Source organism: Watersipora subatra, chromosome 4 (genome assembly GCF_963576615.1).
Source record: "Watersipora subatra chromosome 4, tzWatSuba1.1, whole genome shotgun sequence".
NCBI lineage: Eukaryota > Metazoa > Bryozoa > Gymnolaemata > Cheilostomatida > Watersiporidae > Watersipora > Watersipora subatra.
Window position 1 is genome coordinate 37,428,849 of NC_088711.1, and position 15,915 is coordinate 37,444,763.

The window sequence follows — 15,915 nt, forward strand, 5'->3', positions numbered from 1 at the left end:
TAAGAATTTCATAACCAAAAAACTAATTGTCAAAGTCTTTATGAATAAAAGGTTGCAGACTAAAAAGTTGATGATCATGAAGTTACACTAACAAGGGAACTACGCAGCGCAGCGAGTTGATAGATTTTTTTCCTAATTAACCAGATTAATAACCACACATATAGTGAAACTTATAGCCTACATAATGATTTTTTTCATATTTTGCATATTTTTTGCATATTTTCAAACAAAATGATTAATAAAGGAAAACAGAAAGTTAACTCACTGTTGTGCTCTAGTCTTGTGTTCATTTTACTCAACTTGATAGACAATTCCTTGATCTGCTTTTCAATCATTTTAATTAGCTCTATTCTTGCTTCAGGTAAGGGTCGTATAAACTCTGCAAGACTATGGAAACAGGCAATACTTTACTGATTACATTAACAACATAAATCTATACAACATGTCTCAAGGTAACTGTACTTCCTAAAGTCTTGCTGTATCACATCAAATTACTCTATTTATATTTTACAATCTTCTTGAGCTCAGCTCAAAAGACCCCCAACACCAATTCTTATTTTTCAACTGCTATCTTTACAAATTTAATGCACATCTCATGTATGCTCCACTGAAAGTTGTTTAAATAATTCATTCAAGACAAAGTCTCATCATAGCTCATCTCAAAACAGATTAAGTACTTTTATACCTTTTAAGAGCTTGTAAATCTTTTCTCTGCACAGCCTCTTCTATTTCTAATTCACAGAGTTCGGTAAACCGACTTTCAGCTTTTGCCAGGATATACTCTTTGTCTACAATGTTCAACTCCCTGCTGATGGTTTGTGTGCTCTTCAGCTTCATCCAGAGGGCCTGAAGTAGTAGGTATAATAGCAACTGGTCATAGTACTATGGTTGATCTGCAGCCACAAGGGCATCAACTCTAAGACACTGTCGATAAAGCTCCTCCTGTGCTCCTCACTCACTCTAATCACCAAATTACACACTAAATGTAAGAACCATTTAAAATAGAACTTTGTTTTTTCATTACTTCAGTATCTTTAATATTTTTAGTATTTAAATGCACTGTAACATAATATTAGTACTACAAATAGAGTAGTAACAGTGGTAGAGTTCGCAGTACTAGTTTTTTACTAGTACTAGTAGTGTTGGTGGTAGTAGTAGAGTTAGTAATTCTAGTAATGTTAGTAATACTAACAGTGTTAGTGTTACCTGTAAATAGACCAACTTTACACGTGTATTTTAAACTAATCGTGTTAATCAACCTTCTCATCTAACTTTGCATGCTTAGCACCATGTTGGGCAGATTGTCATCCTAGTGATAAATATTACGTTTGCTATAATTCTTGTTTTATACCTTTTAATGAAATAATATTATACTATTTGAATATGTAATGCGTTTAATAGTTAAACCAGTGACTCATTGTACCTATCCAACATTACTAGATGTGTTTATTAGTGTTGATTAACTAGGGCAACTGCTAATCAAATGATATTTTAATATAAAAGATAGATTACGAGTTTCATCAGAAAAGAAACATAAAGAATACTTTCCTATCTTTTATTTACATAACTTTAAACTAACAAAACAAAATCTTTCATAAATTACAATATATAAAATTTAGGAATCAGCCTAGTAGCACAAAACGCAGCAAAGCTACTGTAGGAAGTGAATCAACTCATAAAGAGAGGCTGATATAGACATTGATATTTAAGATGACACAGTTACTGACTATTGCATCAAGCTTTATCGACTTCACACACATACATGTACAGTGACAGTAAACTTTATCGACTTCACACACATACATGTACAGTGACAGTAAACATTATCGGCTTCACACACATACATGTACAGTGACAGTAAACTTTATCGACTTCACACACATACATGTACAGTGACAGTAAACTTTATCACACAATTGCACATGTGGAAACATGGTTTGCTATTCAATGTTCAAGACACAAATGAAAAAGTAAGTAAATGCCTGATGAAGTGTTGTTAGAAAACTAATGACAACTTATAATTCTTTTGAATAATCTGTTTTGTACATCTTTTCTAGATGCAGCTAATGAATCTATATAACAAGATAGTTAGTTATGTAAAAGACCACCCAAATAGTTGTGTAAAAGACCACTCAAGTAGTTGTGTAAAAGACCAACCAGGTAGTTGTGTAAAAGACCACACAGGTAGTTGTGTAAAAGACCAACCAGGTAGTTGTGTAGAAAACCACACAGGTAGTTGTGTAAAAGACCAACCAGGTAGTTGTGTAAAAGACCCCACAGGTAGTTGTGTAAACGACCAACCAGGTAGTTGTGTAAAAGACCACACAGGTAGTTGTGTAAAAGACCAACCAGGTAGTTGTGTAAAAGACCACACAGGTAGTTGTGTAAAAGACCACACAGGTAGTTGTGTATAAGACCAACCAGGTAGTTATGTAAAAGACCACCCAAGTAGTTGTGTAAAAGACCACCCAAGTAGCTGTGTAAAAGACCACAGGTAGTTGTGTAAAAGACCAACCAGGTAGTTGTGTAAAAGACCACACAGGTATTTGTGTAAAAGACCAACCAGGTAGTTGTGTAAAAGACCACACAGGTAGTTGTGTAAACGACCAACCAGGTAGTTGTGTAAAAGACCACACAGGTAGTTGTGTAAAAGACCACACAGGTAGTTGTGTATCAGACCACACAGGTAATTGTGTAAAAGACCTTTACAGATTTGTGAAATATTTGCAGCCAACTGATAGTCATCACAATTTCAGGTGTATGCTAACAGCTCACCTACCTCTCATCTCATCTATGTGTATCAATACTAGCTTACCTTGCTATCCTTGGAGAAGGAGATCATTTCCTTAAGTGAAGCAAAAGCTACCTGGTAAAGCTTAGTTTCTGCTTTCTCAATAACATCTCCTGGGTCAGGTAGACCAAGCTTGCTAAACTCCATCTTGGCAGCGATAATCGCTGCCGAAAGATGTTTAATGTCAGGCTCAGATTGTGCCAAGATTTTTAATAGAAACGGAACGAGTTGCTGATATAGTAGAGTTTTTCCTGCTTCCTCCAACCCTAAGAAACAGACATGGAGAACGGATGTTCACATATAATATAATATAAGTGCAGGCAGCATTATGCTGAACACTTGGTCAAAACAATCAAACAGATAAACCTATTTGAGGCAAACGTAAGTGTGGTAAACAATAAGCACACAAAGATTGACCATGTAGAAAAATATAGCAGGTCGACAACACATGTAAATAGCACACTAAACAATATTGACATGACCACAAAACAAAAAATACAAAAAACTGTAGAAAATTGAAAACATGTTTTCACAAGCACCACAGAATATATAAGTTACACAAACAATCCATTATGAAAACAAAGACAAAAATAGCATGAACAGAATAATAGAAATAGGATTGACATGTGATTACAAGTGGCACATGAAGTGTCTACTAAACCTAATGATAGAAATAGAATGGACATATGATTACAAGTGGCATATGAAGTGCATACCAAATCTAATGATAGAAATAAGATTTTCTTTATGGTCAAACTGAAATATTTAAAGCGATGTTGCTAATGCTACAGGGAGGTACTCTCCGCATTCTTTCACAGTGATGTACCAACAGCCAAGCAGACTGACCATTTATGGATTTTCTTCGACTTATCATAGGAACTTACGAGTTTGTCGTTCTTTAACTTTTACATGTAGCAAAGGTTTTCATGAATAAAAGAAGGTAGTCTATTTCAATTTATAAGAACCTTTGCTACAAGTTGAAGTATGACAAGCTCGCAATTTCCTATTATTAGTCTATGAACAAGAAAAGGAAATTTCCTAGCAGTCATCACACTTTTCCTACATTTGTAGGTAAAAATGATGTAATACTTTGTTTTTGAGTTGGCTAAAACCAGATAAATTATGTGAAATGAGGTCTGAACTCACTTCGGTGGTCTGTAATGTTGTATTGCTTCTTGCTCATTATAAACGCTGCCAGAATAACTGAGAGCGTCTTTGGCCTTGATTTGGACTTGATTGCAGCTTGAAGTTGCTTGGCGACCATGTTGTACAGCATCTGCGTTAACATGAGATAGCATTGTGGGATGGACTACCTTCTAATAATTATATGTTAACATGAGATAGAGTTGCGGGATGAACTACTTTATAATATATGTTAACATGAGATAGTTTTATGGGATGAACTACCTTATAATATATGTTAACATGATATAGTGCGAACTATTTGACAATTTGTGTTAACATGAGATTACATAAGCAGGTTCTTTATTTTCTAATCTCCCAGGCAACACATGGGTTTCCGCAACGTCATATATTCACTGTATATAAGCGTATGTTTAGTTGTAAAACAGTTGAAGATGTCCTTATGCCAGGCATGTTGATGTTACAGTAAGTACAATTAAAAAGCTCAAGATTAGATACAAGATCTATTGGTAATTTGAAAAGGCATTGCAGTACACTAAATATCGAAAGGAAGAGGGCTTTGTACACAGAAACTTTCTTATTTAACCTCGCTTCTTTCAACATACATTGGCTTGAAAGATCTTTTTGGAGATTTTCAATAAATAATTGATGTAAAGTTTGTTTTCGATCAATATTTCCTAAATGCCTTATCAACATACCTAGGAAGGCTTATAGCATTGTAGCACCTACTTTTTCTGTTTTTATAACTATTTTTTCCTTGTCTTGGAGCCCAAATTTGTTAAGTTCTGATCGAAGCCGATTGACCACCTGGTAGATATCTTCAGGAGTTTTTGCGTGCTCTAAAGTTTTGGCTATTGGAGGTATTACAAGGTTGTACAGGTTTCTGTTTGCCTTGTCTAAAAATCCCGATGCGTCCTAACAAAGACATTGCAGAGTTTACTAGTGACACAAATATAGTTCAATATCTAACAAAAGGGTTGTATGAGCGACTATGATCTTTTTATGAGAACATACATTAACTAGTGAGAAGGTGGTATGCAGTCTAGGTGACAGTGCTGAAACTAGGCAGAGAAGAAACGTGGCCAGACAGCCAAATCTATGTAATGTGTAATAAACGTAAAGTGTGCATACAGCTGATAGTATAATGAATATAAAATATAAACTGAACTTACAGCTGATAGTATAATGAATATAAAATATAAACTGAACATACAGCTGACAGTGTAATGAATATAAAATATAAACTGAACTTACAGCTGATAGTGTAATGAATTTAAAATATTAACTGAACATACAGCTGATAGTGTAATGAATATAAAATATTAACTGAACATACAGCTGAGAGTGTAATGAATATAAAATATAACCTGAACTTACAGCTGATAGTATAATGAATATAAAATATAAACTGAACTTACAGCTGATAGTGTAATGAATTTAAAATATTAACTGAACATACAGCTGATAGTATAATGAATATAAAATATAAACTGAACATATAGTTGATAGTGTAATGAATATAAAATATAAACTTAACTTACAGCTGATAGTGTAATGAATTTAAAATATTAACTGAACATACAGCTGATAGTGTAATGAATTTAAAATATTAACTGAACATACACCTGATAGTGTAATGAATATAAAATATAAACTGAACATATAGTTGATAGTGTAATGAATATAAAATATAAACTGAACATATAGCTGATAGTGTACTAAATATAAAATACAAATCCCTGAACTGACCTCAATTCTTACATGCTGTGATTGTGCTTCTCTCTGATCTTGGTAAACCGAAAAAATTAAAAAGCAGTAACAACCTGTTTTACAGCATTAGCGTTTGACTTACCGTTACACCGTAATATGCAAATCTGTTTATAGCATTTCTTATTTTAACAGAATCTCTCTTCCTTAACTCCTCAGAAAGTTTGTCTTTGAGTATTTTGTAAAGCAGATTTTTTGCTTGGTGAATCATCGCATCAGTGTCAGGGATTTTGTGAAATTCCAAATCTTTCTCCGTGTCAGTGATCGCGTCTCGCAAAAGTTGAGGCGTGCCTTGCTTTATCGCCTTTTTCAATTTGTTTGTCAGACGACCTGAAACGATTTCAATATTTTTGTAAATTTGTGTCGTTTTATACTACACGATCAATATACGTCTGGTTATTACAGTTTACTTGTGTCATCTGAGCTTCAAGAAAAGGGAGAGAGGGAGAGAAAGTAGGGTAGATGTTCAAACTGATCGATTCAGTTATAATACCTAAATTTCAATATTTCTAAAAATAAAAATAATTTAGCATTCACTATTCACTTATTAGAAGTTGTTCTTTTTGAAAATATATTTAATGCAGAATAATATATACCTAGGAGTAAACTGGTTCTGTTTTTCATATACCACTTTGCTTGTAGTCAAACTGTTTTAAAAACACAACTAAACTCTTTATCCATTGCAATGGTTTGCTTTATTCATTACAAAATATTGCTACCAGTATTTCTTATTTGATTTTTGTGATGAAAGTAAGAAGATGAAAGTAAGAGGAATGATAGTGATGTAAGAAAATAAGTAAGGAACAAGAAAGTAATGATGATGGTAAATACAATAAGTTTCATTAAAATAAAACATCATATGTATTAGCCTACTCGGTTATTGCAATTATAATTGTATAACTATCATGTAAATGTATAATTATTGCATTTACTTATATACATAATGATTATTGACAGAAATAAAATGAAGCAATTTTTATATATTTTTTATGACAATAAGGCATAAGATTACATATATGCAGAGACTTGGTATTACATAACCAGTAATAATGATATGGAAACACGCCTAGCTAATAGTGTTCTCAAAAAGAGTTAACTTGAAAGTATACGGGTGTATACTATATATAAGTACACGGGTATATACTATAAGTATACCTGCATTCGTACCTTATATGTACAAATATAAGGTACAAATAGTGCAGCTGAATAGAATTGTATTTTCAGCACATTTATTGCTGTGTACACTCAATCATGAAAGTGGTAGCTAGCTGGGACAGGCAAAAATAATTAGGGTGGTCTGCCTTTTCGTTCCAGCTGGAGAAAATCCTGACGGGTATGTATTAAAAGTACAAAAGTTACAGACCATTGTAATATAAAATTTTAAGTTAACAGAAATGACAAAAGGTAATTTCTGAAGGCCTTGTAGAGCTATTAATTTCATATCTTAAAAATCTTCATGACGCTAAATAACGTTTGATTATGCTACTATTATTTATGCTGCTCATCAGCTGTAAGTGTTTTATTATATTTGCAAAAAGATTATTGATTGATTAGCGAGTTTACCTTTTAGATGTACTTAGCTTTAGACCCTTAAATAATTTACATTAAAATAACGGAAAGTGCAAAGGCTTACCGTATATGACTTGCTCAGCTTTAGGAATCAGAGTCAGTCTATCGGGAATGCCATGGGCCTTGAATTCCTTAATGGCATAGTGTATCTCCCATGTGTCTTTTTTCTTCAGTGACTGTCAGGAGATAAATCCCAGTAAGTGCACATAACTCCATACTACTACGAGTAGTGCGTAAACTCAGGGCCAATGTAGCCGTACTCCTGTTTATAGTACCGCTTACTAATCCTGGTGCCTTTATTACTCAGAACAAGAGGTGCAGCTATGAAACGGACATATAAAGTACCGCATTGTTTAAAATCGAAAGGCTTTCATGTGTGACTAAAGTTGTAACTACACGAAGCCTATGAGCTAAGGCTAAATATGCACCTACATGTATACTACGCTAAGACTTCATTGATCACATCTTTAGTTACTTAACTTAACAAGAGTTCATCCGTCCAATCTCAGGCTGGCTAGTCTAACCCAACCTTTACTATAATAAGAGTTCATCCGTCTAAAGCGACGGTTAGAGGTTGGGATAAAAGATTGCTGTCTGCAGGATTTAAACCCATGACATTTGGCTTGGCAGTCCAACCCTACCATCCGCTTCAATAATTCTCGTTCTAGTATTTTAGAACAGTTATGTACATACTTATTCTCTGTGCTCCATTTACACACTCTTTCACAGCACACTAGACAACCAGGCTACTAAAATTTACTACAACAAGAGCTGTGTCTATCCTTCTAAAGCAACAGAGGTAGGTTGGAAAAACAGATTGCATTATACGGGGCTCGCACTCGGGACCTTAAACTTGGTAGTCTGACACTCAAACCCTGTGGCAATCGATCAACATCTAGCTTTTTGAAATAATTGTGGAGATCACTAGACCATCAGAGTAGTAGTATTAAATGACAACTAGGTTCTTTAGTAGCATATAGTATATCAGTGTAACCTATATATAACCTATTAGTAACTTCATATCAAGCACCTTGAGGAGTTGTTTAGTGAGAACAGAACTGAGCTGTGCAGTCGCCTGTCTTAGTAATGAATTATTATCAACACTCTCAGATGGCATTATATCCTTGTACTGAGCCAATGCATCTGCCAGCTCTTTATAATTCTGCAATAGATATGCTTCATTTAACTTTAAACCGTTGTTGTCTTTTCTTAGGGAAGGCAACTCCTAACAAAACTGAATAACACAACCTTATAAAGCTTGAGTCAAAAACAAATCCATGAAATCTTGAAGGCTTTCCAGCCTAGAGAAAAACAAGGCCATGGCTAGAGCATAACTTGATTGTTATTGTAAATAACAAATTGAAATTGTTTTCCATTTATTTTCAATCTATTCAATTTATTTCAAATTGCAAATTATCTACAATTGAAAATTCTCAATTTTCAAGTTTCCATAAATATTCAAATGGTTCATACATGGTAAATGGTTCATACATGGTTCATACATCAGAGGTTGGTCAATAAACATGCTGCAGTTTGTAGAATAAGAAGCAACTAAAAATGATTATTGGTAATTGTTGTATTTTTTCTGTACTTGCTGATTCACCGTCGAGTACTACATGATTTTTGGTAAGCTCTCAGCATTCAAAAGTGCAACAATGTAAACATTATTTTTACCATGGTCATGGAATAGATAAAGTTTCACAAAACGATCATTAACGCTCAAAACATAAAAACTGTTAACAACCCAACCTGAGCATAGTTTCGCTTTGCAAAAACCTCTATTTTTATATCACAACTTATCGTTAGCAACCACCAGTCGGGCTAGACAAATTGCAGCTACAAACTTTTACTAATTTTAGGTCCATAGACTTTGGTTAATTTTTATTCGATAATAGTAGTACTCAGAATAATTATTCATATTTTGTCGGTAACAATAATGCCGTAAAATAATAGCGTTGATATATCGTCCGACTCAGAAATACTCAGTCTTTTTGAAAATGGCCAAAAAAGTCTTCGTTCTCATTCTGCGGTTCAGAAATAATGACAAATTATATAGGGATCATCATAATATATCTTAGGTTTGATCAAATACGTAATTATGTCCTGGTAAAGAAACTAACTTGGTAGCAAAAGAGTTAATTAGGCACATACATGTACTAATTACTCATAACGATTTCTCATGGTGCGCGGGACTGCCGAGTGTACTAGTACTAGTGTACGAGGTCTGATCCAAAAGTTCCCGGAATTGAGTTGTATACTCGTGCATATTTACACGATGGAAAAACCCATTGCAGGGTTGGCTGGGAAACACCTCTGGAGTGTTGTCACAAAATTTCAGGTTGCTATGACAATGCGTTCTCATGTGAGCTAACGATATGTCAAGGTCTGTCCTGTGCATCGGTATTTTAAAAAGTTTTTTTATCATCATGTCTAATAAACAGGAACAGCGCATTTGCATTAAATTTTGCATTAAATTGTTTAAATTGTCAGTTAAAACTTTTTGAACAGTTCCAAAGATAAGTCCAGTCTCTCAAAATATCTCTAATGGTTAAACGTCGATCTGGCATGACTAGTGACCTCACACTGTCAATTTACGAGCAGGTTCTTGCCGACGCTGGTCTGCCAGACCTCGCGTCATCTTCAGTGCTGTCTCTAACTTCACAAAAACGTTTGTACCACTCAAAAATTTGTGTTCTTTATAGACCAGCATCTTCAAAAGCAATAGTTAACATTTCAACTGTCTGAGTACTTGTTTTCCCTAATTTCACACAAAATTTAATGCAAACACGCTGTTCCGATTGATTAGACATGACGATAAATTTGTTAAAAAAAATACCGAAGCACCGGACAGACCTTGACATATCGTTAGCTCACATGAGAACGCATTGTCATAGCAACCTGAAATTTTGTGACAACACTCCAGAGGTGTTTCCCAGCCAACCCTGCAATGGGTTTTTCCATCGTGTAAATATGCACGAGTATACAACTCAATTCCGGGAACTTTTGGATCAGACCTCGTATATATATATATATTTCAACAGCACAAGGTACGTGTGTATAAACATAATTTAAATTGATCGATGCGTCATCACATGACTGCATCTTTGACATAGAATTGGCTAAAGAAAACAAGGTCATGCTGTCAAACATATACAAAAGGTGGTCATACGATGTAAATAATGATGCATAGATGCGTCATAACATGTCTGAATCTATGACATAGAATTGGCTAAAGAAAACAAGGTCATGCTGTCAAAAATATACAAAAGGTGGTCATACGATGTAAATAATCCGTTCTGAAAATGTTTATGCCGTAGGGAGTTTACATCATGCAAACAGCAAAACATGTAAATTGCCTAATCCATTCCAAAATCGTAAAATTCAATCCAATTTAAAAATTATAAACGAACATTAACTTTTGAATTTAATGACTGTATAGTAACTGGTATCATTGGTTTGTATCAACAACATTTCTCTTTTTTCTCATCGGTTTCACTGGTTTAGGTTTCATGAATACGATAATTTTACATTAAGTTAAATGCATGTTAATGTTTAATGTTAATTTGACCTTCAATGTTAATTTAACGCTATTTTGTTTCTTTCTTTTCTGCACAGCAAGATCTACACTACGAAGAAACAAACAGAAAAAGATCATAGATGTCTAAAACAAAAATATATCTTATCTTTACTACATTAGACAGCAGTGTCTGTCTGGCCGTCATCAAGACTGAATGTTATGATAAAAAATCGCGTTCAACGAAACTCCAACTCATGACTTTAAACCCGGTAGACCGATCCTTTATCACATGAACTTGACATTAATTTTTTACGTCAAACGAAATGTATGTAAAAGAAGGTTTACATTATAAAGTGTTTATTTCATATCCTATTCTGTATTCCAGCAAGACTTTTTAAACACCAATAATTGAAGCACTTGAACAATGGATTATGGGTAAAAATATTTATCAACAGAAAAATTATAAATATAATACGATACGTACATGACACTCCATAGCATCAATCAGATGTAACACAATGTTTGCTTTTTTGGCGAGAATTTTTTTGGCTTTCATCAATACAGAGTTGGGGTTATGCTCTCCTTCCTCTTTGAATATATTGTGCCTTGCCAACTCCTGCAAAATTTCATACGTATGCTATAAAATTTAAGACTATCCAAGGTTGAGATGACATGGGCCAGGGGTATAAAACCGGTATTTGTGGCTTTTAGCTTATATAAAAGCTGAACTCCCACAAAATAACAAAAACTATAATTATACATTTTGAATCTAATAATACTAATTTCAAAGGGATATATATATACAGTATATAGCACGCCTAAATGTAATGCAAATGATATAGTTAGCTGCCATATTCTACTCTAAAAGTTCTAAAAATACAAACGGTTGTCTATAAAGAATGGAGGCATAGAGTCTCATAAGATATGAGTTGTCTATAAAGAATGGAGACATAGAGTCACATAAGATATGAGTTGTCTATAAAAATGGAGACATAAAGTCACATAAGATATGAGTTGTCTATAAAGAATGGAGACATAGAGTCACACAAGATATGAGTTGTCTATAAAGAATGGAAACATAGAGTCACATAAGATATGAGTTATCTATAAAGAATGGAGACATAGAGTCACACAAGATATGAGTTGCCTATAAATAATGGAGACATAGAGTCACACAAAATATGAGTTGTCTATAAAGAATGGAGACATATGTAGAGTCACACACTACACAAACTGGTCATAATCAATGAAGGCAAGGTTTCTCTATAAGTTTTTTGTGACCTAATTGTCAACAGGTTATCATATTGAAATGTAATTAGATTACATTTCAGAGTTTATGGAATCTGAGTCATGCTTAATTACAGAATTTATAACAAAATGATCGAAGGTTTCCATTGAAATAAACTTACTCCTACAGTAATTCCTATTCCTCTGATGTCATGATCTGCTATTTGCTTCTCCAGCAGCCTTTTCAAGTCATCCGCCAGTTTGTTCTACCAACAGATCAAGTAACAGCACTATCCCTGTTATACACATCAGATACAATCCACTATCCTTGTCATACACCTCAGATAAAATCAAACCCTAAAATTCATTACTAGAAATGTGTTGCCAAAGCATAGATACTTTCTTAAAAAAACATTCAGCTAACAGGCTCAATGGTGAATCTAAAACTATTGCTTGAATCTCAACTTACTGACATTTTTAATTAAAATTTAATGTCGAATTGCCATTTATAATCTAGAATATACAAGCTGTAGCAATTGTCATGGATATTTAATATTACTTTAGCATTGATTGTGAGGGCTTTGCTAGGAAATGATTTTTTAGCTGCTGAGGCCCTTTTATTGGTGTTCTCTGTTTTAGCCAAGACTTCAGACAGCAGGTAAGTATCATCATTGTAAATGGCTTCAAGGAGATTGTTCTTCAAGGAAGCCTGTGAAGCTGTAATATAAATAAATGCGAGGCTAGCAAGTATAATGAACTATTACCATACACTGTACTTTTGGTACGCCTTCATGATAGCTAGTGTCACCACACCAGTAAGTTAATCAATTTAATTATGCTTCACAAACACAGCATACTACTAGGTGCAGAAGACAGAAAAGCGATGACAGCCGGTTGAGGTGGCAGCTAGTTCTTGTTTCCTGAAGTTAGACAAACATTTCAGCGTTTAGTGATAGGTAAAGTTCAACTCAAATTTGTAGCTACAACACTGACCAATAGTGTTCACTGATTTGCATTACCACATGTTACTGACCAATAGCATCCAGCTTTCCAAATGAGAGGAGTTTCTTTATAGCCAGGTTTTCCTCCCTGTGAAGTTTGGCCAGCCAATAAAATCTGGTCTTCCAAAAGTAGTAGCCAATTACATGAGCAAAGAGTACTAGTAGTGTACCCTACAAACAGTGAGTCATACAAAGCGAATAAACTTGCAGAGGTAATCTACATCGCTCAAAACTGGGTTCTAGGATGCGCATTCGATGCTATGTGAAAGCAACATTGACTTCTCTACGATACTAGTGTCGTAAAGAACATAATGGAGTTTACGTTTGCATAGAAGGCCGTGTGAGCTGAGACAAGACAATAACCCTATATCGGGGGTCATATTTGCTCTAATTATGTTAGGACACAATAGATTCTTACTTCAGCTGAAATATCAACTTTTGCGGATCAAGTTGTTACTGTACTTAAATGTATTGAAACCTGGATAGATTTTTTATTAACACTGGGAGAGGTTAATGATGTCTAAGGAAAGATCGATATACACGTAGCAAAGAATGCATGCAGAAATGGCTATAGATTACTGAGTTAAACACCCTCATGTCTATACAGACTGTAGGTCCTCACTAGACGACTTCAACTGTGTGATGTGGAAAAGACTGTCACGCTGTCGGTGACAATAAAGACTGGAATAACACCTGAAAAATTCCAGTATTTAGCCACAAATAACTAACCACAATAACTGTATAAAACTTTATATTCTCTGTTTGTCAAGTATCTTAAAGGTTGACTTGCAATAAAACTCGCATTACAGTTATTTGGTATCAAAAGATTCACCATGTCTTACTCTGTTGTGTGGTAGGTCCCAAATATGTGGAAATGTGATTACAAGCTCTCAAAAGCTCAAAAACGAAAAGCAGCCGTAGATTGGAATCTCTTTATTTCAATGACGTAGTCATGAAATTTGGTTATTGTCTTGTCACGTGATGTTCTCACGTGAATTGAAAGGCCAATAAAAAGCTCGATATAAAACTTATCGTAGCACTAGTTTATGACAAACACTTCGGGTTTTACCGAAAACCCCGTATCAAATATAGATGCTCGCTACTTTACAGTTTTGTTTCGGTTTGGTCTAATCGGCAAGTCGTAATCTGATCATGTGACCCAATACTTCGCAAATAATGTCTGCAGCACTTTTTGATTATCACAAGTGACCAACAGACTCGTCATGATTATCAGACAATGATATGTCTTCCTTCCAGCTAAGGCTAAAAAATTAAACAAATTTTTACGGTAAGTTATAAAATATCAGTGCTAAAAGTGACAGCATTACGATAACGATAAAACAGACGCGTAAGAACAATAGACATAGTTTTATTGAATGCGTGAAGTATATTTGTGAAAATATTTCGACGAATAAGGTTGCATGAAAGTGTAAACAGAAATCATCTCTCATAACTACATCACATTTGAGCCGTTTTGGAAAGAGAATCCAAACTACGGCGGTCTCGTGTGGCTGCGATTTTTTGTTCGTTTTTGAGCTTTTAAGAGCTTGTAATCACCTTTCCACATATTTTGCACCGACATCACAACAGAGTAAGACATGGTGAATCTTTTCATATCAAATAACTGTAATGTGAATTTTGTTGCAAGTCAACCTTTAACCTTTTACTCTTAAATTGAGTTGACTGACGGACAAAGAAATGGGGAAGAGGAAAGAAGATGATGAGAGCGAAAATGTTAGGAAGAGGGGAGGTGGAGAGGGGAGAAGAGAGACTGAGACTAAACAACAAAACAAGCAGGGCAATAGGGCAGACATACAACTTAGCAACACTGTTCTTAGCAAGCAATGTGAAGCAGCGCTAGAGTAAGTCAACAAATAAAACTTACCGCTAAAACTGAGTATTGCTGCTGTCCTATCTTGTAGCCAAACACTCGCACAACAAACTGAACTTCAAACTTACAGTTTGTCCTGGAATCGACTTCACTAAAACCAGATACAAGGTTAATACATTACTCGTAAAATAAAAAAACTGCAAACAATTAGCATTAGCATAAAAATTCACTGTTGGTATTATTACAATCAACTTGTAAGCAATAATTAGCGTTGTACATAAAGAAGTAGAGACTGACAAAAATTTTTACATAGAAGATTGCGAAAGGCTGCCAACTAACACTAAGCTAAATGCTGCACTTATTATGTTTAAACAAATAGACATTTTGTAATTAGTGATTTGGAGACTATTTTATATCATCAATAAATGAACTTGTGCAAGTGCACAGCTAAATAGAAGAAGTCAAGCAGTTTCTTTTTTAATACAGATACAAACAAGTGCAAGTACCCTTTCACTACACAATCATTACCAGCAACAGACATTTGTCGCCTTTTTTACAAATTTCAAATATTGTTGAATTGCTCAACATATACTGAATATGTAAGCCTTTGTTCCAACTTGTTTGCAAATGTTGGGACTATTTATATTAGTGAATGTTAAATGCGCTTTCAACCTCAGGCTTACCTGTTGGAGAACTTCAGCAGAAAGTAATACTCAGGAATGCCACTTTCCGCAGGTGGCAGCTTTGAACATTCACTTTTTTTACCACAGTGCCAGACTATCTCATTCGCATTTTTATCATAGATCGGATATCCTTGGTGAGTTTTTTCTGGGTTGTAGTTTTCAGGAGCTATCATTAAATAGTCCCAGTTCTTGCTTCTGATAACATATAAAAATATGGATAAAATGGTACAATAATATACTGACAATGCTTGATCTGTCTCTCTCATAGCTCCCTCTTGAAGACCCAGTTATGTTCATAAAGAATCCTTGTCTATTTACATTTCATCTCTTTACACACCAAATTAACTGTTTTGAAATTGAAGCTGAGAAAGACAAGTATTATTTAA

The 15,915-nt window shown here is 34.4% G+C and overlaps 1 protein-coding gene across 1 annotated transcript in view; it reads right to left on the reverse strand.

Moving 5' to 3' along the window:
• Window positions 1-15,702, reverse strand: part of LOC137394216 (uncharacterized) — a 31,945-nt gene extending 16,243 nt beyond the window's left edge. Inside the window, exons 1-14 of the mRNA XM_068080936.1 lie at window positions 15,530-15,702; window positions 14,901-14,997; window positions 13,062-13,186; window positions 12,595-12,754; window positions 12,197-12,280; window positions 11,272-11,403; window positions 8,301-8,432; window positions 7,335-7,446; window positions 5,787-6,031; window positions 4,664-4,849; window positions 3,938-4,067; window positions 2,816-3,057; window positions 686-846; window positions 266-387 (exon numbers count right to left, since the gene is read on the reverse strand). Of these exons, the coding sequence (XP_067937037.1) occupies window positions 266-387; window positions 686-846; window positions 2,816-3,057; window positions 3,938-4,067; window positions 4,664-4,849; window positions 5,787-6,031; window positions 7,335-7,446; window positions 8,301-8,432; window positions 11,272-11,403; window positions 12,197-12,280; window positions 12,595-12,754; window positions 13,062-13,186; window positions 14,901-14,997; window positions 15,530-15,702 (2,101 nt within the window). The remainder of the gene's footprint in view (window positions 1-265; window positions 388-685; window positions 847-2,815; window positions 3,058-3,937; window positions 4,068-4,663; window positions 4,850-5,786; window positions 6,032-7,334; window positions 7,447-8,300; window positions 8,433-11,271; window positions 11,404-12,196; window positions 12,281-12,594; window positions 12,755-13,061; window positions 13,187-14,900; window positions 14,998-15,529) is intronic.
• Window positions 15,703-15,915: the final 213 nt, after the last annotated feature.